The sequence below is a fragment of the Hyperolius riggenbachi genome, chromosome 11 (genome assembly GCF_040937935.1).
Source record: "Hyperolius riggenbachi isolate aHypRig1 chromosome 11, aHypRig1.pri, whole genome shotgun sequence".
Classification (NCBI taxonomy): Eukaryota; Metazoa; Chordata; class Amphibia; order Anura; family Hyperoliidae; genus Hyperolius; species Hyperolius riggenbachi.
In genome coordinates this window covers 8,829,516-8,853,765 of record NC_090656.1, presented here as the reverse complement: position 1 = coordinate 8,853,765, position 24,250 = coordinate 8,829,516, and the positions used below count along the sequence as shown (strand labels likewise).

Below are 24,250 nucleotides of genomic sequence, written 5' to 3'. Positions count from 1 at the left end.
CTACATGATTGCATGTATTTTCTGGTCAAATCTGCCACATGATTCCACGTATTTTCTGGTCAAATCTGCTACATGATTGCACGTATTTTCTGGTCAAATCTGCCACATGATTCCACGTATTTTCTGGTCAAATCTGCCGACATGATTGCATGTATTTTCTGGTCAAATCTTCCACTTGATTGCATGTATTTTCTGGGCAAATCTGCTGACATGATTGAACTATTTTCTGGTCAAATCTGCCACATGATTGCACGTATTTTTTCGTCAAATCTGCCACATGATTCCACGTATTTTCTGGTCAAATCTGCTACATGATTGCATGTATTTTCTGGTCAAATCTGCCGACATGATTGCACGTATTTTCTGTTCAAATCTGCCGACATGATTGTATGTATTTTCTGGGCAAATCTGCCGACATGATTCCACGTATTTTCTGGTCAAATCTGCCGACATGATTGCACGTATTTTCTGTTCAAATCTGCCGACATGATTGTATGTATTTTCTGGGCAAATCTGCCGACATGATTCCACGTATTTTCTGGTCAAATCTGCCGACATGATTGCATGTATTTTCTGGTCAAATCTTCCACTTGATTGCATGTATTTTCTGGGCAAATCTGCTGACATGATTGAACTATTTTCTGGTCAAATCTGCCACATGATTGCACATATTTTCTAGTAAAATCTGCCACATGATTGCACGTATTTTCTCGTCAAATCTGCCACATGATTCCACGTATTTTCTGGTCAAATCTGCTACATGATTGCATGTATTTTCTGGTCAAATCTGCCGACATGATTGCACGTATTTTCTGTTCAAATCTGCCGACATGATTGTATGTATTTTCTGGGCAAATCTGCCGACATGATTCCACGTATTTTCTGGTCAAATCTGCCGACATGATTGCACGTATTTTCTGTTCAAATCTGCCGACATGATTGTATGCATTTTCTGGGCAAATCTGCCGACATGATTCCACGTATTTTCTGGTCAAATCTGCCGACATGATTGCATGTATTTTCTGGTCAAATCTTCCACTTGATTGCATGTATTTTCTGGGCAAATCTGCTGACATGATTGAACTATTTTCTGGTCAAATCTGCCACATGATTGCACATATTTTCTAGTAAAATCTGCCACATGATTGCACGTATTTTCTCGTCAAATCTGCCACATGATTCCACGTATTTTCTGGTCAAATCTGCTACATGATTGCATGTATTTTCTGGTCAAATCTGCCGACATGATTGCACGTATTTTCTGTTCAAATCTGCCGACATGATTGTATGTATTTTCTGGGCAAATCTGCCGACATGATTGTATGTATTTTCTGGGCAAATCTGCCGACATGATTCCACGTATTTTCTGGTCAAATCTGCCAACATGTTTGAACATGTTTTCTGGTCAAATTTGCCGACATGATTGAACGTATTTTCTGGGCAAATCTGCTCACAGTCAGAATCTCTGCAGGGGGGGCCCGGTGGCTCCTAGTTACGCCCCTGATACTTACTGGGTGCACATTTTGCTATACTGGGGAGGGCTGCCTAATTCTGGGTGTACATCTGGCTACCTATACTGGGAAGGGGGCTTCTGAGGTAAAACTCAGTATATCGGCTTATACTCGAGTATATGGAGGTGGTCAAATTGGCTAGCCTATAGACAATTAAAATTGGATGTGTGTACCAGGCTTTACAGTTTTACAATTTAAAATGCAATAGAAATTGTTCTTTTTTAATTTATATCAATAAGAAATAATAATAATAATAATAATAAATTCCTATAACTTGCATTACTGAAAGCTAGTCCTGGAATTAGGGCTTTAATATTACTGCAGTATCAGCAGCGCTCCCCCTTAAACCTGAACTCTTGCACAGGACAGAAGAAAAAGAGAGAAATGCACCTCGTATGTATTTAGAGAGTTTAGCCTGTCTAATTCCCCCCTCATCTGTGACTAATCACCGCTGTAATTTGATCTCTCAGCTGTGTCAGCTGGCTGCCTCGGCAGAGCAGCTAATTTGTAAACACATGATGTTACCCCTATGTCTGCTACTGAAAGCAGGAAGTAGACACACTGCAGATTTATTGCAGGATTTGTATCAGCTGTAACAAGGAAATGTTCTTTTTTTAAAGGTTATTATGCTATTGCTTATCTTTCAGAGCAGAGAGGACGTTCTGAGTTGTGGTCCGTTTTATCTGCACACACTGCGTAACAATGAGAATGTACAAAGCCGGGACAGGCAGCTTCACACCCTGCTGAATAATTCTGTTTCATTTAATGCATTAGTTAACGAGAATAGAAAATATCTTCTTTAAAAATAATCACAGAGCAGCAGATCTCATTCCTCAGTCATGCATAATAAATGACGGAAGGACATATTGTAGTGCAGCAGTTTCTCCGGTCTTGGCACTGTGCACTAAACACAACACGGTTCTGTACTGATAATAAAACCAGTTTGTTTTTTTTTGGTTTTGTTTTTTTCATAACCGCATTTCCTAGAAATTCAATCATAAAAAATGCATCTCAAACTTGCATTTCGCTTTTTGCAGTACAATATATGAATGTTAACTTTCTGGCCAACTCTTTGATAAAAAAAAGTCCAAACAAATCGACGCTTAAAAACTCTCCTGTTGTATCCTCTTCTCATTCCAAATCCACCTTCACCACACCCTCTAATAAAAACCGCGCTCACCAGATCCTCAGCTCTGACCAGAAAATGGTTGTCACACTTCTGTGGTGTCCTACGCCTGGCGTCTGATCTCAGTGGGGCTCCTGCAGGTCCGCTGCTGATAATCAATTTCCTCCAACCATCAGTAGTGGCCTACAGGGCAGTTTCTAGGCTAAATTGCACCCAGGGCGAGGTTTTAAAAGTTGTGCCCCCTTCCCCGCCACCCCTGTGGACTAGCGAACCCTTACTCTTTAGGGACAGTCACAAGTAGATCTGCCTACTTACTAGTGACCAGCCGCTCCTCCAGGAGGAAGCAGGGACCAGGAAAACACACAGGTGAAGAGAGCCCATAAAGCCGACTCCTCCATGGGCGCCACCCACTGACAGCCTGCAGTACTGCTACAGGACATCAGGTGTCATCACACGGTGGTGACTGCCTGCAGTACCGCTACAGGACATCAGGTGTCATCACACGGTGGTGACTGCCTGCAGTACCGCTACAGGACATCAGGCGTCATCACGCGGTGGTGACGTGATCATGACTTGATGTCTGACGCAGGCAGCCCAGGAGGAGTCAAGGAAGGTGATTGCGCTGGGAATCTTCTTTCTTCTTCTATTTGGCTGCACCGCGCGTCACCAGCTCCCTAGCGGTTATGTCCTTCTGTTTGCGCCCCCTTCTTTTACTTGCCGGTCTGCGACCAGGGCGGTCGCCTTGCCTGCACTGCCCAAGAAATGGCGCTGGCGGCCTACGCTGGGGCACTGGGAATCATTTGCCCCCCTGAGTGCCTCCCCCCTTCTGCTCAGTAATACACAATTATTGGAGATGGCCCGAACCGTTCGGGGGCGAATCTCTATGGGCACTGTACTACTCCGGGTCGCTATGACCCGGAGTAGTACGCCTGCGCTGGCCCGGCTGTGCGCGTCTTTGATCGTGCGCCTGTTGCCGGGCACTCTCTGCGCATGAGTGTGACGTCACTCATGACATCTCTAACAATTAACTGTTTCCAAGCTCCAGCAGTGTACACTGAACAGGATATGGTCTGTAAAAACGAACTAGAATAATGCAACTGTGCCTGTGCGGCCGCAGGCGTCCTCGCTCCCGCTCACGTCTCTGTTGCTTATTGCGCAGACGCAGTATGAGAAAACTTCATACTGCGTCTGCGCAGGAGGCTCGGAGACATGAGCGGGATGGAGAACGCGCGGCTGCGCAGGCACAGTTGCATTCGTCTAGTTATAATTATAATTGGAAGGTCACTGGCGGCGGGGAACGGAGGATCGTAGAGGACGGTGCGGGACAGGACAGCTGCAGGGGGCCAGTAGAAGCCACAGGTAAGTGTTGGTTTTTGTTTTTTAAAAGAACCACAGAACCCCTTTAAAATTATTCAACCTGCAGGTCGAATACGGCTTTGGCCTCCACAGAGAGCTTCAGAAGCACTCGTGACCCCAGGACTTCCATAGACGAGCTGATCCGTACTGCACATGCTCGAGTCCATGCTCCCGCATGCACAGCACAAATGCACCCATCTTCAGGAACAAGCAGGGACACGAATGCTTCTGTAGCCGTCTGAAAGAGGAACTCCAGTGAAAATAACGTTATGAACAAAAGTGCTTAATTTTTACAATTATTATATATAATGATTTAGTCAGTGTTTGCCCATTGTAAAATCTTTCCTCTCCCTGATTTACATTCTGACATTTGTCACATGGTGACATTTTTACTGCTGGCAGGTGATATCACTGGAAGGAGATGTTGTTTTCTTTTTTGACAGTTGGAAACAGCTATAAACAGCTGTTATTTCCCACAATGCAACAAGGCTCCCACAGTGTGATGTCAGGACCATGGTCATGACATCACACTATGGGGGCGGGGTTTCACCACAATATCAGCCATACCGAGCCCCCTGATGATCCGTTTGTGAAAAGGAAAAGATTTCTCAGGGGAAAGGGGGTATCAGCTACTGATTGGGATGATGTTTAATCCTTGGTCCCGGTTTCATCGTATGTGTAGAGGTAAAAGAGATTGGCACTAGATGCATCCAGGCTACCTCAAGGGGTTTGGATAACTTACTGTGCCTCCGGATAGAACAAACAGTCCAATACTTGTAAAGAGAAGGAGAAAATCCGGGCACCAGATAAGTTGCAAAGCTAAATCCACTTTATTTCATTCCACAGGCAAACAGACAAACCATTAGTGTGGCGGCCTGACAGCTGTTTCGCTACCGTCACTCGCCAAACGGCTGTCAGGCCGCCACACTATTGCTTTGTCTGTTTGCCTGAACACGGGCGTTCGTAAGGTGGGAACTACCTGTACTCAAAGTGTTTCTATTCCCCCTCACAGAATGCTTTAAAGTTTCAAGTTAAAGTTAATCAGCGCTGCGTAATATGTTGTCGCTTTATAAATACAAAAAATAAATAAATAATAAATAAAGTTTCATTTCTGTGGCCCAAGGGTTTTTTTTTCCCCGACAAAAAGTATTATTGAAATTTGTAAACATACAAAACTTTGCAAACATTGCATTGTAACATATTCCAATCAATAGTGTTCTACACTTATGCAGTCATAGCAAAGAAACCGTAGCAAAAATTATAAACCAGTTACAGAAATTGTAAATCTTTGTTGCCCAGGTTTGATGTAAGTGGTATGTAGTAATACTGCTGATTTTTCACTATAGGTTCCTCTGTAATAAGCAGAATGAATGGAATAAGATCCAGTTCTTCCCATCCGTACATTAATGCTATGATCTTGGGTCATGTGTCTCAGGAGTGTTGGCCAGACCCTAGGCACCCACCTAGGTTGCCACATGGCTGATGCGGCCCTGGTCAGTACTGGCTGTATAAATATAATGCATACATTTCTTTCTTTCTATCAGCGATTCAGAGTCACATAAAGTTCAAGTATGGGCAGCCTGGGCGCCTTTAGCTGCCTGAGGCTTCTGCTGAGACTTGTAGTTCCCCAACAACCCCAGAAGCCAAGTCTGCCGTTCCCTCACCGATTCTGAATTAATAGTCCCACGTTGCAGGATAAGACATCTTTTTATTGACCTCTTGTGATTGGCTGAGTGCTCAGCCAAATTTGGAGTGAGTCTTCTGGTTGTAGTAATAGACCTGGAGAAGAATGGCCACATCGAGTCCAATCTGGAGGGAGCCACACAGCCAGAACTGGGCGGGGGTCCCCTTTATGATGAAGTAGGCGGTCTTGTAGCAGTCACCCAGCATCCACAGCAGAACCATCTTCACACTGTGTGGAGAGAGAGAGAGATGGCCAGATTACAGAGGTGGCAAAGTGTATTATTATTATTAGTATTATTATTAAGAATATGATGGGGTGTAACTAGTATCCCAGATGATTTGACGTTATTTGACACTGCTGAAAAAGTGGGTGCGGTACATCTCCTCACTACTAGTTTCCACATACGATACCACCCCAACCGCAATCACTGCCCTGCACACAACCTTCCTCCGTCCTCCTCTAAAATCACCTCCTCGTATTCATGTATACAAGATTTCTCACATGCTTCACCCCTCCTCTGGAATCCCCTCCCAAAATGTATCTGTCACTCTCCAACCTTTGAAATTGATAAGCAACACTCACTTTATCTGACAAGCATACACTCAGGCCATTCCCCTTCAGCCTCTGGCCAAGTTGTACTCCTTATTAAATATAACCTAAAAACAGACAGCCTCTAGGTATGCCTACTGTTTACTACCCCACTTCTTGTTTCCTTCCTATTTCTTTAGATTGTAAGCTCACAAGGGCAGGGCTCTATCCCATTTGTATCTTGGAATTTGCTATACATTTTATTCATCGTGATACATTTGTCACTGTAATTACTATGTCTGCCTATTGTGTATAATGTACCGACGCCTACAAATTGTGTATGGTAATGTCTGTACTATTATGTAGCCTATGTTTGTTTCCTACTCTGTACAGTAGTAGTTATAAAATAATAATAATAATTGTGAAGTAAGCACGGAAGTAACCAGAAATGAGTGCGCCCTTTAAAAAAAACAACATACATCTGCAGCATATTTCCCTTGATTAACATAAATAAGCAGATTTTCCCCTTGAAAATGTATCCCAGTTTTTTCAGTGTCAGAGAGCCCCCTGCCCCTCGAAATGCATTCATCCCAAGTGTCAGGCAGCCCCCAGTTCTTAGCACACACCCCTGTTTTACCAAAGCGTCAGGCCGACCCTGGGCCAAGCCACAATATTCATACGCAGCCGTACACCAAGAGGCAGCATAGCCTGGTGCACAGCAGCATCAGCCAGGGCCAAGGTGCTGAGGATGGGGGCACAGTGACAGAGATTCAGGGCATGAGCCACAAAACCTTCTGCTTAAAGACGCCACTATTAATATGTATTTATATAGCACCGATATGCCCCGCAGCATGTCACTGACTGTCCTTAGAGAAGCTCACACTGTAATATTTATCATAGTTACAGTGGGTTGCAAAAGTATTCGGCCCCCTTGAAGTTTTCCACATTTTGTCATATTACTGCCGCAAACATGAATCAATTTTATTGGAATTCCACATGAAAGACCAATACAAAGTGGTGTACACGTGAGAAGTGGAACGAAAATCATACATCATTCCAAACATTTTTTACAAATAAATAACTGCAAAGAGGTGTGTACATAATTATTCGGCCCCCTTTGGTCTGAGTGCAGTCAGTTGCCTATAGACATTGCCTGATGAGTGCTAATGACTAAAGAGAGTGCACCTGTGTGTAATCTAATGTCAGTACAAATACAGCTGCTCTGTGAGGGCCTCAGAGGTTGTCTAAGAGAATATTGGGAGCAACAACACCGCGAAGTCCAAAGAACACACAAGACAGGTCAGGGATCAAGTTATTGAGAAATTTAACCTCCTTAGCGGTATGGACGACTTAATACGTCCATTACCGCCGGAGGTCGCCGCTCAGGCCCCGCTGGGCCGATTTGAATAATTTTTTTTTAAAGACGCAGCAAGCAATTTGCTTGCTGCGTGTCTCACCTGATCGCCGCCTCCGCCGCCGCCCGCCGCGATGCAGGGCCCCCCCAGGCGAGACCCCGTGCGCTGCCTGGCCAATCAGTGCCAGGCAGCGCTGAGGGGTGGATCGGGTCTCCCTGTGACGTCACGACGTCAATGACGTCACGACGTGCGTCGCCATGGCGACGGGGGAAGCCCTAAAGGAAATCCCGTCTCAGAACGGGATTTCCTTATGGCTTACAGTGCCGGCGGCGATCGGAGGGGTGGGAGGGATGCGGAAGGGAGGGGGGCATCATGTAGCTAGCGCTAGGCTAGCTACATGATTGAAAAAAAAAATTAAACAATAGCACTGGGCTGCCCCCTGGCGAACTTTAATAGAACGCCAGGGAGGTTAAAGCAGGCTTAGGCTACAAAAAGATTTCCAAAGCCTTGAACATCCCACGGAGCACTGTTCAAGTGATCATTCAGAAATGGAAATAGTATGGCACAACTGTAAACCTACCAAGACAAGGCCATCCACCTAAACTCACAAGCCAAACAAGGAGAGCGCTGATCATAAATGCAGTCAAGAGGCCCATGGTGACTCTGGACGAGCTGCAGAGATCTACAGCTCAGGTGGGAGACTCTGTCCATAGGACAACTATTAGTCATGCACTGCACAAAGTTGGCCTTTATGAAAGAGTGGCAAGAAGAAAGGCATTGTTAACAGAAAGCATAAGAAGTCCCTTTTGCAGTTTGCCACAAGCCATGTGGGGGACACAGCAACCATGTGGAAGAAGGTGCTCTGGTCAGATGAGACCAAAATGGAACTTTTTGGCCAAAACGCTATGTGTGGCGGAAAACTAACACTGCACATCACTCTGAACACACCATCCCCACTGTCAAATATGGTGGTGGCAGTATCATGCTCTGGGGGTGCTTCTCTTCAGCAGGGACAGGGAAGCTGGTCAGAGTTGATGGGAAGATGGATGGAGCCAAATACAGGGCAAACTTGGAAGAAAACCTCTTGGAGACTGCAAAAGACTTGAGACTGGGGCGGAGGTTCACCTTCCAGCAGGACAATGACCCTAAATATAAAGCCAGGGCAACAATGGAACGGTTTAAAACAAAATATATCTATGTGTTAGAATGGCCCAGTCAAAGTCCAAATCTAAATTTGTGAGAAAACGCGGAAAAGCCGCCGCGTGTGCTCAGAACAAGGCGGCTGATTCCGCGTCCAACGCGGCGGTTTGCAAGCATGGGCCTACATCTGATAGTATGGCTAAACGCGGAGAAACTGCCGCATGCTCTGATAGCGGTGTGACTGGTTCCGCGTCCAGTGCGGCGGGTGGTACACAACACATGTCTGGTGTGGCTGGGACTGATAGTTCACACAGGTTCAGAAGGACGCGCGCGCGCACGCTGAGAGGCAGAACTTTTATGACAGCCAGAAGGGAGTCAGCTGACCAAGCCGGTCAGCTGACGTTGCAACCAGTTCCCATTGGTCCAGCACTTAGGGGAGGCGCTGGATAGCGCTATACTATATATACTGGGTGCTGGTCATTCACTGGTTGTCTGCCGTTGCGATCACTACGTGGAGGCACTCAGACCTTTTGTCAGAATCTGTGTTGTTATTCTGTTATACTTTAGACTAGTTCCAGGGTGTTGATGATCACGGACCTCACACCTAAGCCTAGGGACTTGTATTACCATTCTGTTATACTTCAGACTAGTTCCAGGGTGTTGATGATCAAGGACCTCACACCCAAGTCTAGGAATCTGTATTACCATTCTGTTATACTTCAGACTAGTTCCAGGGTGTTGATGATCAAGGACCTAACACCCAAGACTAGGGACTTGTGTTACCATTCTGTTATATATCAGACTAGTTCCAGGGTGTTGATGATCACGGAGCTCACACCCAAGACTAGGCATTGTTTATTATCTGTTATGACTTTCTGCTTTCCTGACCACTCTTCTGATCACTGATTCGGTACCTCGCTATATCTGATACTCTGTTGCCAAACCCTGCGTGCCTTAGGATTACCGAATCAGCCTCCTGTCTTTGTACTTTATCTGTCCGTGTGTTGCCGACCTGGCTTGCCCGACCTCGAGAACTATCTTCTCAGTTACGAGATAGTTCACAGATCAGTCAGTGACATCCTTCTATTGGTGTCACTCACTCTCTGGTCCTTCCTACCCCTAGCCTGGCTCCTCCCTGCGGGAGAGTCCCAGGTTACTGGAAGGTACTTGTTCTGCAGGACAGTATTGCCTACTGCCCTGATACCTGTTCCCCAGGTATTCTCCTAAAAGTATTACTGTTGCACCAAACACTCATATTACTCAGGTATCCAGACGTTAGTGATATATCTGATTATCGGTGATACTGCAGATCACCAATAATCAGATTCTCTCTGTGTTACACCGATCGTTACAAAATCCAATTGAGAATCTGTGGCAAGATCTGAAAACTGCTGTTCACAAACGCTGTCCATCTAATCTGACTGAGCTGGAGCTGTTTTGCAAAGAAGAATGGGCAAGGATTTCAGTCTCTAGATGTGCAAAGCTGGTAGAGACATACCCTAAAAGACTGGCAGCTGTAATTGCAACAAAAGGTGGTTCTACAAAGTATTGACTCAGGGGGCCAAATAATTACGCACACCCCACTTTGCAGCTATTTATTTGTAAAAAATGTTTGGAATCATGTATGATTTTTGTTCCACTTCTCACATGTACACCACTTTGTATTGCATGGGCGTCCGCACATATGGCAAAACCGGGCATCTGCCCGAGCCTGGCCGCCCGCTGCCCCCCCCTGGCCGCGTGCCCGTGCAGCCAGCAGGAGGGGAACACGCAGAGAAGAGAGAGAGCGCTATGGGCACAGTGGGGAAGGGCGGACGTCTCCCCCCCCTTCCCTCACCTTAGGGGTCTCTCTCTCCCTCGCTGTCCCCTCCGGATTGAAGTGTGCAGCGGCTGGCAGCGGTGGGCGGAACTTACCTCCTCTCGCTCCTGCGCCGGAAGTTCTGGTGCCGCACTCTGGTCTGGATCAGGCCAGAGTAGCGGCTAATCCATCCGGCGCGTGCGACGAGAGGAGGTAAGTTCCGCCCACCGCTGCCAGCCGCTGCACACTTCATTCCGGACTCCGGAGGGGAGAGCGAGAGAGGGAGGGAGAGCCCCCTAAGGTGAGTGCCCATAGCTCTCCCTCTTCTCTCCGCTGCTCCCCTCCTCCTGCACACATGGCCACTTTTTCTGGGGACATATCCCCCTGGCTACATATACCGGGACATATACCCCTGCCTACATATACTGGGACATATACCCCTGCCTACATATACTGGGACATATACCCCTGCCTACATATACTGTCTGGGACATATACCCCTGCCTACATATACTGTCTGGGACATATACCCCTGCCTACATATACTGTCTGGGACATATACCCCTGCCTACATATACTGTCTGGGACATATACCCCTGCCTACATATACTGGGACATATACCCCTGCCTACATATACCCCTGCCTACATATACTGTCTGGGACATATACCCCTGCCTACATGTACTGGGACATATACCCCTGCCTACATATACTGGGACATATACCCCTGCCTACATATACTGGGACATATACCCCTGCCTACATATACTGTCTGGGACATATACCCCTGCCTACGTATACTGTCTGGGACATATACCCCTGCCTACATATACTGTCTGGGACATATACCCCTGCCTACATATACTGGGACATATACCCCTGCCTACATATACCCCTGCCTACATATACTGTCTGGGACATATACCCCTGCCTACATATACTGGGACATATACCCCTGCCTACATATACTGGGACATATACCCCTGCCTACATATACTGGGACATATACACCTGCCTACATATACTGGGACATATACCCCTTGCCTACATATACTGGGACATATACCCCCGCCTACATATACTGGGACATATACCCCTGGCTACATATACTGGGACATATACCCCTGCCTACATATACTGGGACATATCCCCCTGGCTACATATACTGGGACATATACCCCCTGCCTACATATACTGGGACATATACCCTTGCCTACATATACTGGGCACATATACCCCTGGCTACCTGTTCTGGGGACATCTCTACCCCTGGCTACCAGTTCTGGGGACATCTATACTGCTGGCCACCTATTCTGGGGACACCTATAGACCTGGGGCTACCTATTTTTGGGGAACCACTGCTGTCAGATTGAGTGTATTTTGGGGAACTGCTGCCAGGTGAGAGGTGTCTACATATTAAGGGGGCATTCTGCCTATTTATGTGAAAAGCTGTCTATTTATGTGCCTCATGACTGCTGAATTTGTCTTGTTGCGGGCCTCATGGTTACTGACTTTGTCTTGTTGGGGGCCTCATGATTTGTTGGGGGCCTCAAGATTGCTGAATTTGTCTTGTTGGGGGCCTCATGATTGCTGAATTTGTCTTGTTGTGGGCCTCATGATTGCTGAATTTGTCTTGTTCTGGGCCTCATGATTGCTGAGTTGGTCATGTTGGGGGCCTCATGATTGCTGAATTTGTCTTGATGGGGGGGGCCTCATGATTGCTGAATTTGTCTTGTTGGGGGTCACATGATTGCTAACTGCGAGACTATGGAAAAAGCTGAATCATCATCATATGAGACAATAGCATTAAACCTACTTTTTCTGCTTTTTAAAACAGAAAATGAAACTGGGAGGTTCTAAAAAAAATGAATAATTTTTTTCAGGAGTACGATGGATGAAATTGTTTATCTTCACAGTTTATTTTCAACTTAATTTTCCATAATGTTCATGTATGAGTTAAAACGTTTGTATTTAGTTTAAATTGCTGTTGGCACTTTGTGATAGTAAAGTGACTTTGCAGTTTGGACACTCGACCTCCAAAAGGTTCGCCACCACTGTCCTAATCTAATGTCCCACCATTGCTTAGTTCATGTAAACTTGTCTCCACCCACGACCACACCCACATTCTGGTTCATGACCACACCCATTTTTCGGCGCGGCGCTACGTAGCTCCATTTCACACAACACCAGCCCAAATTTTTAACTCCCCACTTTTTGCCCCCCCCTGGAAAATTTTCTGCGGACGCCCATGTTGTATTGGTCTTTCACGTGGAATTCCAATAACATTGATGCATGTTTGTGGCAGTAATGTGACAAAATGTGGAAAACTTCAAGGGGGCCGAATACTTTTGCAACCCACTGTATAATCTAATATCCTACCATATTATTATTATGTATTTATATAGTGCTGACATCTGCTGCAGCACTTTACAGAGTACATAGTCATGTTACTGACTTTCCTCAGAGGAGCAGAGCCGGGACAAGGTCCTCCAGCACCCAAGGCTGAGACACCAAAGTGCGCCCCTCCATCCCTCCCACCCCAGCCGTCACACACTGATTGCTATTAGAGTAAGAGGTGCCCCAGGGACCGCAACCCCTCCAACAACTTAATCTCTAGTTATCTGGCTTGCAGTCACTGCCCTGTATGCCCTTTTATTATTTCTGTTTACTTCAAATACAATAGGGGAATGATAGCTGAGTGAGTTGTGCGCCCCCTCCTACACTGCGCCCTGAGGCTGGAGCCTCTCTCGCCTCTGCCTCGGCCCGGCCCTGCAGAGGAGCTCACAATCTAATACTACTTTAGTCATAGACTAATGTCCTACCATAATATTATATTATAATTATTATTATTATTATTATGTATTTATATAGCACTGACATCCTCTGCAGCACTGTACAGAGTACAAAGTCATGTCACTGACTGTCCTCAGAGGAGCTCACAATCTAATCCTACCATAGTCATAGTCTAATGTCCTACCATATTATTATGTATTTATATAGCACTGACATCTCCTGCAGCACATTACAGAGTACATAGCCATATCACTGACTGTCCTCAGAGGAGCTCACACTCTAATCCTACCATAGTCATAGTCTAATGTCCTTCCATATTATTAGTATGTATTTATATAGCACTGACATCTCCTGCAGCACTTTACAAAGTACATAGTCATGTCACTGACTGTCCTCAGAGGAGCTCACACTCTAATCCTACCATAGTCATAGTCTCATGTCCTACCATATTATTATTATGTATTTATATAGCACTGACCTCTTCTGCAGCACTGTACAGAGTACATAGTCATGTCACTGACTGCCCTCAGAGGAGCTTACACTCTAATCCTACCATTATTATTATGTATTTATATAGCACTGACATCTCCTGCAGCACATTACAGAGTACATAGTCATGTCACTGACTGTCCTCAGAGGAGCTCACAATCTAATCCTACCATAGTCATAGTCTCATGTCCTACCATATTATTATTATGTATTTATATAGCACTGACATCTTCTGCAGCACATTACAGAGTACATAGTCATGTCACTGACTGTCCTCAGAGGATCTCACTATCTAATCCTACCATAGTCATAGCCTAATGTCCTACCATATTATTATTATGTATTTATATAGCACTGATATCTCCTGCAGCACTTTACAGAGTACATAGTCATGTCACTGACTGTCCTCAGAGGAGCTCACAATCTAATCTTACCATAGTTATAGTCTCATGTCCTACCATATTATTATTATGTATTTATATAGCACTGACATCTTCTGCAGCACATTACAGAGTACATAGTCATGTCACTGACTGTCCTCAGAGAAGCTCACAATCTAATCCTACCATAGTCATAGTCTAATGTCCTACCATATTATTATTATGTATATATAGCACTGACATCTCCTGCAGCACATTACAGAGTACATAGTCATGTCACTGACTATCCTCAGAGGAGCTCACAATCTAATCCTACCATAGTCATAGTCTAATGTCCTACCATATTATTATTATGTATTTATATAGCACTGACCTCTTCTGCAGCACTGTACAGAGTACATAGTCATGTCACTGACTGTCCTCAGGGGAGCTCACAATCTAATCCTACCATAGTCATAGTGTAATGTCCTACCATATTATTATTATGTATTTATATAGCACTGACATCTCCTGCAGCACATTACAGAATGCATAGTCATGTCACTGACTGTCCTCAGAGGAGCTCACACTCTAATCCTACCATAGTCATAGTCTAATGTCCTACCATATTATTATTATGTATTTATATAGCACTGACATCTTCTGCTGCACTTTACAGAGTAACTGGCATTGTTTAAAAGGAAATCAATATGGCAGCCTTCCTAACCCTTTCACTTCAAGTGTGCTTTAAGTGGCCGGGGCCTTTTCCAACCATGGACTATGCTATTTTGTGTCTACTTATAGGTGGAAGAATGATAATAAGTTTCCACTACTGATCAGAGAGCACATTTCAGGCTTTCAGGTGTAAGAATACAGTTACCTTTTCACTGGCCGCAGTAACCAGGCAGAATATTCACCTTCCTGCGAACCCTCCACATTATCAGTGATGAACCCATTACCTCGAATCCCCCTTTATCATGCATAAAACATTAACGTCAGGGCATCTCCCAGCCTACGAGAAGCGTGCTGTGCCTCTCCGCAGACCAGCTCCTTCACAGCCAGCCTTAAATCAAAGCGATTTTAATGGGATTGTGTTTATTCAGCGTACTTTTCCCCTCCAGAAATCATTAATGACTTTCCAAGTCATCTGAAAATAATGATTTGGTTGCAGAGTCTGTTAGCAGCGCGGCGGAGTTTCTGTAGCTGTTGGAGCTGCGCACAGATTTCACAACAATGAATAAAAATGGCCAGAGCGATACATCGGCTTTGATACGCTAATGTCAGGAGGTGAACGTACAATCTTCGAGTTGTTAAAGCGGGATTGTCACCATAAAAATCAAATTTCAACAGCAACTGGTCTGAGTGTATTAAGTGATAAAGATGCTAATCCTGCATTCAAAACTTTCCAAACTTTTTCTGTTGTTATGGTTTGGAGTTATCACATACTTTAGGAGCACTGACCCTTTAGTAGTCAGTGCCAAACAGTAGCATGCTGGGGGTTCTTTTTAGCTATAATATATTCCTCCTCTTCCATTTATTTCCCTGCCTAGCTGCCTGTCTGAAACATGATCCTCTGCTCACTTGTGTTTACAAGCAAGGCTGAGGTGACTCAGCGATTGGAGGAGAAAATGAAAAAAAAAAGTTAAGGACAGAAATGACACCAGGATTTAGCCTCAAACTGTGGGCAAAAGGCATGGTTTCCACCAGCAATAGAATTCTCTTTATTTACTATATAACATTCACTGAAATCAAAACGTGGATAGTACAATACATGTGTTATGTAAGTAGATCAAGTATTTAGCTACTTATATAAGTGTTTTTTCCCTGGCATAGTATGGCTGATAGTATTTACTGCTTTAAAGGAAAATTAAAAAAAAAAAAAATACTAATCCACTTACCTGGTGCTTCCTCCAGCCCGCGGTCGCGCTGACGTCATCGGACGTCCTACGGACTGTACTGCACAGGCGCAGAATCACTGAGGACGTCCGATGACATCAGCACGATGGCGTGAGACGCACGTTGGTGCGCACAAGAGCCCGACCTGGAAGCCGGCCTGGCCAGGTCGGGTGAGCCACTGGAGAAGACCGGGGAGCCTCCGGAGCGGCGGCGAGGACACGTCCCGCCTGCCACGGGCTGGAGGAAGCCCCAGGTAAGTGGATTAGTATTTTTATTTCTCTGTGAACCCTCCCTTTAATAGTCAGTGGAATCTCCCAAAAACGGTATTTTCAGTAAAGGCCTAGGTTAGGTACAGCACCACCCTCAGTATCACCACCAGATCTAGCCAAGTGCACCGCGCACATCAAATAAGGAAAAAAGGGGGCGGGGTATAGACACAATTTTAAAATATTGTCTATAACAACTGGCCCGGATTTACCTCACAGGAGCCTATAGGCACAGATGTCCTGGCACCCTAGACTCCGCCCTCCATGAATCTACAAACCCCCCACCGAACCGCCCCGCAGGTGTGCTGGCTGTCCCAGCTGTCACTTCTCCCTTACTTCCCTTGCCCATCATAGGTAGCTACAGGTGCCCCTTAGTATTAGGTACCCTCAGTATTAAGTAGCTAGAGGTGCCTCTGACTGAAGGGAGATCTCATCAGTGGAATGCAGAGAGCAGGGTGAGTAACCTCTCATTTACACTCTCATCAGGACTCTGCATAAGGAAGGAGGGAGGCACTAGGGGAGGAGAGCCGCCTTTCCACCATCAGGCGCCTGTAGGCACATGCCTATAGTGCCTTATGGTAAATCCGGTCCTGTATAACAATATTTTTATTGTTTCTTCATCTTTATCTGAGATAGAATAATACATGTGTTCAAATAACAGTAATAAAATCACAACATATGGTCTGTAACGTAGTAAGCATAGTAAAACACTGATAAATATTACCAGTATTTTACTACAACTAAACCTAACCCTACTCTCACACAGAACCCTCCCTCTACCAGTGCCTAACCCTAACACCCCCGCTCGCAGTCACCCATTAGGCAGTAGCTGGAAAGCTGGGGGTGGGCCAAGGTGACACAGGTGAGGTCAGCCACAGGCGGTTTTGCCGATGGAGGGGCAGGGAACTTCAGACCTGTAATGATAAACGGGTGAGCGGGTGAGTTCTTGCCTCTGGCACCTGCCGATACTTTCAGCTCAAACACAGAGTTTTGCATTAAAGCTTTGTAAAATTACAATCTAGGTACTCTTTAACCCTCTTGGCGGTATAAAAAAATCCACCAGGAGGGAGCGCAGCAGTTTTTTTATTTTTTTTATTATATCATGTAGCGAGCCCAGGGCTCGCTTCATGATAGCCACTGCTCAGCGGCATCCCCCCCCGCCCGCTTCGATCGCCTTCGGCGATCTCCGATCAGGAAATCTCGTTCAAAGAACGGGATTTCCTGGAGGGCTTCCCCCGTCGCCATGGCGATGGGGCGGGATGACGTCACCGACGTCGGGACGTCATTGGGAGTCCCGAACCACCCCTCAGCGCTGCCTGGCACTGATTGGCCAGGCAGCGCACGGGGTCTGGGGGGGGGGGGGGCGCACGGGGTTACCGCCAAGGAGGTTAAAGAGACACTGAAGTGAAAAAAAGAATTATGATATAATGAATTGGTTGTATAGTACGGTTAATTACTAGAAGATTAGTAGCAAAGAAAATATTCTCATATTTTTATTTTCCGTTATATAGTGTTGTTTTTTTTTTTTTTTTATAACATTGCATCATTCTGTAATATTTGCAGTTTACACACTACTCAGCATTTTAAATGTTTTTACAGAGCAGGCCAGTGAACTATTGACCTGTTCTCTGGAGAGAAAAAGAAAATACAGTGAATGACAGTTGAGATAACAAACTTCAGAAGACAGAGCTTTTAGCCTTTTGGACGTTGCTATTAAATCCAACAGGCTGCTGCCGTGCTGCCGCGTGCGCGCGCTCCCATGCTGCCGTCCGTTAGCACGGAAATCAATTGATCTCAGTCCTGTTAGACAGACCGACAGCTTCTATGAGAACCTGCGGTCTTTCTGAACAAAAAAAAAAAAAAAAAATCATGTTCTCCCTATACTTCCTGTAAGCGAGAGTGTTTGCTTACAGGATGGAATTTAAAGAAAAAAGACTGTGGCCATCTTGAGGCCAAATAGTAAAACTACTACTTTCACACAAACACAATAAATTACATTTGAAATTGACTGTTTACCTTCCACAAACCCAAAAAATACCCAAATAAAATTTTTAACTAAAAAAAGTACAATTTAAAAAAATAAAACATCAATAGTTACCTAAGGGTCTGAAGTTTTTTAATATGCATGTCAAGAGGGTATATTACTAATATTTTTTCAATTTTAAGCTTGTAAATAATAGTGATGGATGCTGTTACTGGAAAATGCACCTTTATTTTCAAATAAAATAAAATATTGGCGCCATACATTGTGATAAGGACATAATTTAAATGGTGTAATAACCGGGACAAATGGGCAAAAAAAACATGTGGGTTTTAATTATGGTAGCATGTATTATTTTAAAGCTATAATGATTTCTTTCGACTTTTTTCTTAATTTTCCTGTTAAAATGCATTTAGAAAAAATAATTCTTAGCAAAATGTACCACTCAAAGAAAGCCTAATTGGTGGCAGGAAAAAAACTAGATATAGATCAATTCATTGTGATAATTAGTGATAAAGTTATTGGCGAATGAATGGGAGGTGAAAATTGATCGGATGCATAAGGTGAAAAACGACTGAAGGCTGAAGTGGTTAAAGTGGTGGAGCTCAATGGCCCTTTGGCATAGATAATAACCGGAGTTTTTTAAAGCGGACCCAAACCAAACATTTTTTTAATTCAAAATATTAATTGCACCACTATGACACATACAAAAATAAATAAACACTCTTTCAAGCCTATGAGCATTTCAGTGCCTGCTTTTCACCCTTCTCTTTTCATAACTAGGGTTATACAGGTGGCAGCCATTACTTCTGAGCTTAGTAGGAGGTTTTAGATCATGGGTGTGTTTGTCATCAGCTACCCTCCCTCACAGGGGCGTCGTCTATGTGAAATCTCACACAAGCTGAGATCACCTCCCCTGTGACATCATCAGTAGCAGCCTGTGTTTTGTCTTTGTTTTGTTTTTTATCTCCTCCACCAGTCCGCCGGATTCTGTCCTGGCAATATGAAAGGAAGGGAGGGGTTCCTCCAATAAATGTAAAATATTTTATATTTGTCATCATGCAGCTGAAAAAATGCTGCTATTTATTATTATAATTTAGAAAATAGATTTTATATCTGAAAATATTTTTAATTTGGGACCACTTTAAAGAGAAACTCCAACCTAGAATTGAACTTTATCCCAATCAGTAGCTGATAACCCCTTTTACATGAGAAATATAATGATTTTCACAAACAGACCATCAGGGAGCGCTGTATGACTGATTTTGTGCTGAAACCCCTCCCACAAGAAGCTCTGAGTACCGCGGTACTCTGGGCAAACTGCCACAATGTAACAATGTTCACAGACAGGAATTAGCTGTTTACAGCTGTCTCTAACAGCCAAAACAGCTAGGAGCAGCTACATAACCTGCCCACAGTAAAAATGTCACCATGTAATAAATGTCAGAATGTAAATCGGGGAGAGGAAAGATTTTACAATGAGCAAACACTGACTAAATCATTTATACATAATTATGGTAAAAAATGAAGCACTTTTTTTACTACATTATTTTCACTGGAGTTCCTCTTTAACGCTTCCTGTACTGGAAACAATTAGACTTATGTCTCTGCTCCTAATGTTTTATTTCTTAGCTGTACTACACATACAAATCATTATGTCATAATTTTTTTTCCACTTCAGTGTCTCTTTAATGTGAGTTTCCAGAGAAAGTGGTGAAAAAAAAAAAAGAAAACAAACTAAATTCATAAAAGAAAGGAAAGTAATGTATGTGTGGGCTGTATGGCAATTCGGGGATTTCCAGTAGATTGTGTGCTGTGGATGGATTGTATATTCATATTTATGGGCTGCGATCCGCGCCTCTCCCCGATCTGCGGGCGGCGGATGTGCTGGTAAATGCGACGCCTGAGATCCGCCTGGAGCGAGAGGGTAACTAACGATGTCATCGGTCTTCCCAGCGGCTGTTTTCCTTTGACACAATGGATGGGCTCAGGCGGGTGTGAATCAGTTCACGGGGGCGGTAATGTTTATTATTTCTGTCTATAGCTCTTCCTAATCGTGTCTGGAGGGGAGAATTAACATCCCGTATCTACTGGGAAACCTCCACAGCCCAAAAAACAACAAATCTGCCAGAACACAGACACCTACAGGACTGCAAGGGTAACCAGCGGCGGCGCAGAGGGGCATTCAGACGCCAAGCTACTGCGGGGATCATTACGAAAAAGTTGTTAGGTGTTCTGGAAAAGTAAGTAACAACGAATGCAATAGTCCTATACTGATCCATTATCAACCTGGTCACATCATAAAGAGGAGCTTTTCCATGTGTCCATATACACCCACATAAAGGATTATTAGGAACACCTGTTCACTTTCTTATTAATGCAATTATCTAATCAACCAATCACATGGCAGTTGCTGCAATGCATTTAGGGGTGTGGTCCTGATCAACTCCAAACTGAATGTCAGAATGGGAAAGAAATGTGATTTAAGCAATTTTGAGCGTGGCATGGTTGTTGGTGCCAGATGGGCCGGTCTGAGTATTTTACAATCTGCTCAGTTACTGGCATTTTCACACACAACCATTTCTAGGGTTTACAAAGAATGGTGTGAAAGGGGAAAAACATCCAGTATGCGGCAGTCCTGTGGGCGAAAATGCCTTGTGGATGCTAGAGGTCAGAGGAAAATGGGCTGACTGATTCAAGCTGATAGAAGAGCAACGTAGACTGAAATAACCACTCGTTACAACCGAGGTATGCAGCAAAAGCATTTGTGAAGCCACAACATGCACAACCTTAAGGCGGATGGGCTACAACAGCAGAAGACACCACCGGGAACCACTCATCTCCACTACAAATAGGAAAAAGAGGCTACAATTTGCACGAGCTCACCAAAATTGGACAGTTGAAGACTGGAAAAATGTTGCCTGGTCTGATGAGTCTCGATAGTCAGAATTTAACGTAAACAGAATGAGAACATGGATCCATCATGCCTTGTTACTACTGTGCAGACTGCTGGTGGTGGTGTAATGGTGTGGGGGATGTTTTCTTGGCACACTTTAGGCCCCTTAGTACCAATTGGGCATCGTTTAAATGCCACGGGCTACCTGAGCATTGTTCCTGACCATGTCCATCCCTTCATGACCACCATGTACCCATCCTCTGATGGCTACTTCCAGCAGGATAATACACCATGCCACAAAACTCAGTCACATGCACGATTGCAGGACTTCACCAGAGCTGCCCCTACTCTCTGGAACTCGCTCCCACCAGCCGATAGACTCGCCCCCACCTTTAATACCTTCAAACAAGCTCTCAAGACTCACCTCTTCATGCTCGCATACTCCCCTACACCAGCACCATAATATGTTCTGTTAGACACCCTCTCAAAAGATGCACCTATTGTCTCCACCCCCACCCTTTAGATTGTAAGCCTCTGGCAGGGCTCTCCTCCCTAGTGATTCCAACTTGATTATGCAATCTTACTGACAACCACCCCTCTTGTAGACTCGAACAGTCTCTATCTTGACCTATGACACTGTATTGTTATCAAATCATTTGCATGATCTTGTTTTGTTGTGAGTTTCCGTATGTTCTACCTGTATGTTACCCCATTTATCTATTGTGCAGCGCTGCGTAATATGTTGGCACTTACAATGGCAATACAATAAATACTAATAATAATAAAAGCTGGAATCATTTCAAATTGCTTTCTTGAACATGACAAAGTTCACTGTACTAAAATGGCCGCCACAGTCACCAGCTCTCAACCCAATAGAGCATCTTTGGGATGTGATGGAACGGGAGCTTCTTGCCCTGGATGTGCATCCCACAAATCTCCATCAACTGCAAGATGCTATCCTATCACTATGGGCCAACATTTCTAAAGAATGCTTTCAGCACCTTGTTCAATCAGTGCCACGTAGAATTAAGGCATTTGTGAAGGAGAAAGGGTTCTAACACCGTATTAGTATGGAGTTCCTAATAATCCTTCAGGTGAGTGTATATCACAATAAAAATTGGACTTTTATTCGACCGTAGAGTGCAGCGGGATTTCTTTTCTTTTTTTGCATATACTGTTCTCCATCATCTGTACCCAGAGAGGAGGAGTCAGGCGTTGTCACATTACCTCATTCCTCGTGTGGATCGGTTCCTCACATTCTGCAGGAACTGCGGGAGTCCCAGGGCTGCCTCCGTCATCAGAGCCAGCAGCCCGATTCCCTCCACATAGATGGGGACATCTAGGAGAACGTAGGTGATGAGTGCTCCACCAATAGTGAGCGACAGGCAGAACTGCAGGTAGTCCTCAAAGCGACTCCATTTCCAGAAGTGAGCTAGCTGGAAATCTGTAAGAGAACACAGATAATCTGAACACGGCCCAGCGTCATTACAGAACTCTGGTTACAATATCTAGAAGAAATATTACACTTAAAGAAGAACTCCAGTGAAAATAATGGCATAATAAAAGTGCTTCATTTTTTACAATAATTATGTATAAATGATTTAGTCAGTGTTTGCCCATTGTAAAATCTTTCCTCTCCCTGATTTACATTCTGACATTTATCACCTGGTGACATTTTTACTGCTGTCAGGTGATGTCACTGGAAGGAGATGCTGCTTGCTTTTTTGGCAGTTGGAAACAGCTGTTATTTACCACAATGCAACAAGGCTCCCACAGTGTGATGTCAGCACCATGGTCCTAACATCACACTGTGGGAGGAGTTTCAACACAATATCAGCCATACAGCGCCCCCTGATGATCCGTTTGAGAAAAGGAAAAGATTTCTCATGTAAAAGGGGGAATCAGCTACTGATTGGGATGAAGTTCAATGCATGGATACGGTTGCTCTTTTAGGAGAGATCAGTGAGATTGGTATGATGGGACAAATTCTTACCTTGGTAGAGGTCCTCCTCCAGGTGACAGGTAATATGGGCCCATGCCCGTTTCTAGGGGCGGGTAAAGCTTTGTCCGGGACGCAGCAGCGGGGGTTGAGGGAGGGGGTGTAGTAGCAGGAATGATGACATCACAGGGGACGCTGTTACCATGATACAGGGCGCCCAGAAGTGGGAAGAAGGACTTGTGGCGCGTGGATCAAGGTAGGTGAGTGACAACTTTCACTGTGCATTCTGCATGCGCTCACCCACCTCCTCCTCTCTGCCTATCCAACAGCGGGGCTCTCTGGCTACCTAAATGGGGGGTCTCCCTGGCCACAAAAAGGGGGGACTCTGTGGTTACCTAAAGGGGGGCTCTGGCTATCTAATGGGGGGAATCTCTGGCTACCTAAGGGGGGCTCTCTGGCTACCTAAAGGGGGTGCTCTCTGGCTACCTATAGGGGGGTTCTGGCTACAAAACGGGGGGGGGGGGTCTCTTACTACCTAAAGGGGGGAGGGCTCCCTGGATCTGGGACCCTGTGGAAGTTCGTGGTTAGACTCCCGTCCATTAACAGCCATGGCAGCACTGTGTAGGTGCGTTGCGCCTGCGCAGCAGGATGGCGCAGCTTAGACTGTTTTTTTCACAGAGCCCGAGCAGATCCATGCTACTGTGCAGGCGTAAAGCATCCTATGCTTGCGGACTAGAGCATGGCCACGCCCTTGTCAAAGAGGTTTGGGGCATCCCAGCGCTGGAACGATGAGGGGACAACGGAAGCCTCTGGGGCACTTTTTTCCCTACAGGTATACTTTAAAAGCAATTTCTCATTGAAATGCTAGAGACACACTCCCATTAAGGGTGCATCCCCATTATGCGGTGCGTTATAACATTAGAACCACACAACAATACGGGGGTCACTTTAAAAGGATACTTGAAGTGAGAGTGATATGGAGGCTACCATATTTATTTCCTAGTTGCCTGGCTATCCTGTTGGCCCTCTGCCTCTAATACATTTTAGCCATAGATCCTGAACAAGCATGCAGCAGATCAGGTGTTTCTAACTGAAGTCTGACTTGATTAGGGCTTTTTTCCACTCTGAAACG

General features: G+C 44.9%; 1 protein-coding gene across 5 annotated transcripts in view; it reads right to left on the bottom strand.

The window, feature by feature from the left end:
* Positions 1-5,103: 5,103 nt before the first annotated feature.
* The window catches only part of LOC137539083 (solute carrier family 66 member 2-like), a 102,419-nt gene continuing 83,272 nt past the window's right edge, over positions 5,104-24,250 (bottom strand). For all 5 annotated transcript variants that reach the window (XM_068261555.1, XM_068261558.1, XM_068261557.1 and 2 more), the window contains 2 exons: positions 22,407-22,623; positions 5,104-5,905 (listed from right to left, as the gene is read on the bottom strand). In XM_068261555.1, the coding sequence (XP_068117656.1) occupies positions 5,731-5,905; positions 22,407-22,623 (392 nt within the window). In that variant the 3' untranslated portion in view covers positions 5,104-5,730. The remainder of the gene's footprint in view (positions 5,906-22,406; positions 22,624-24,250) is intronic.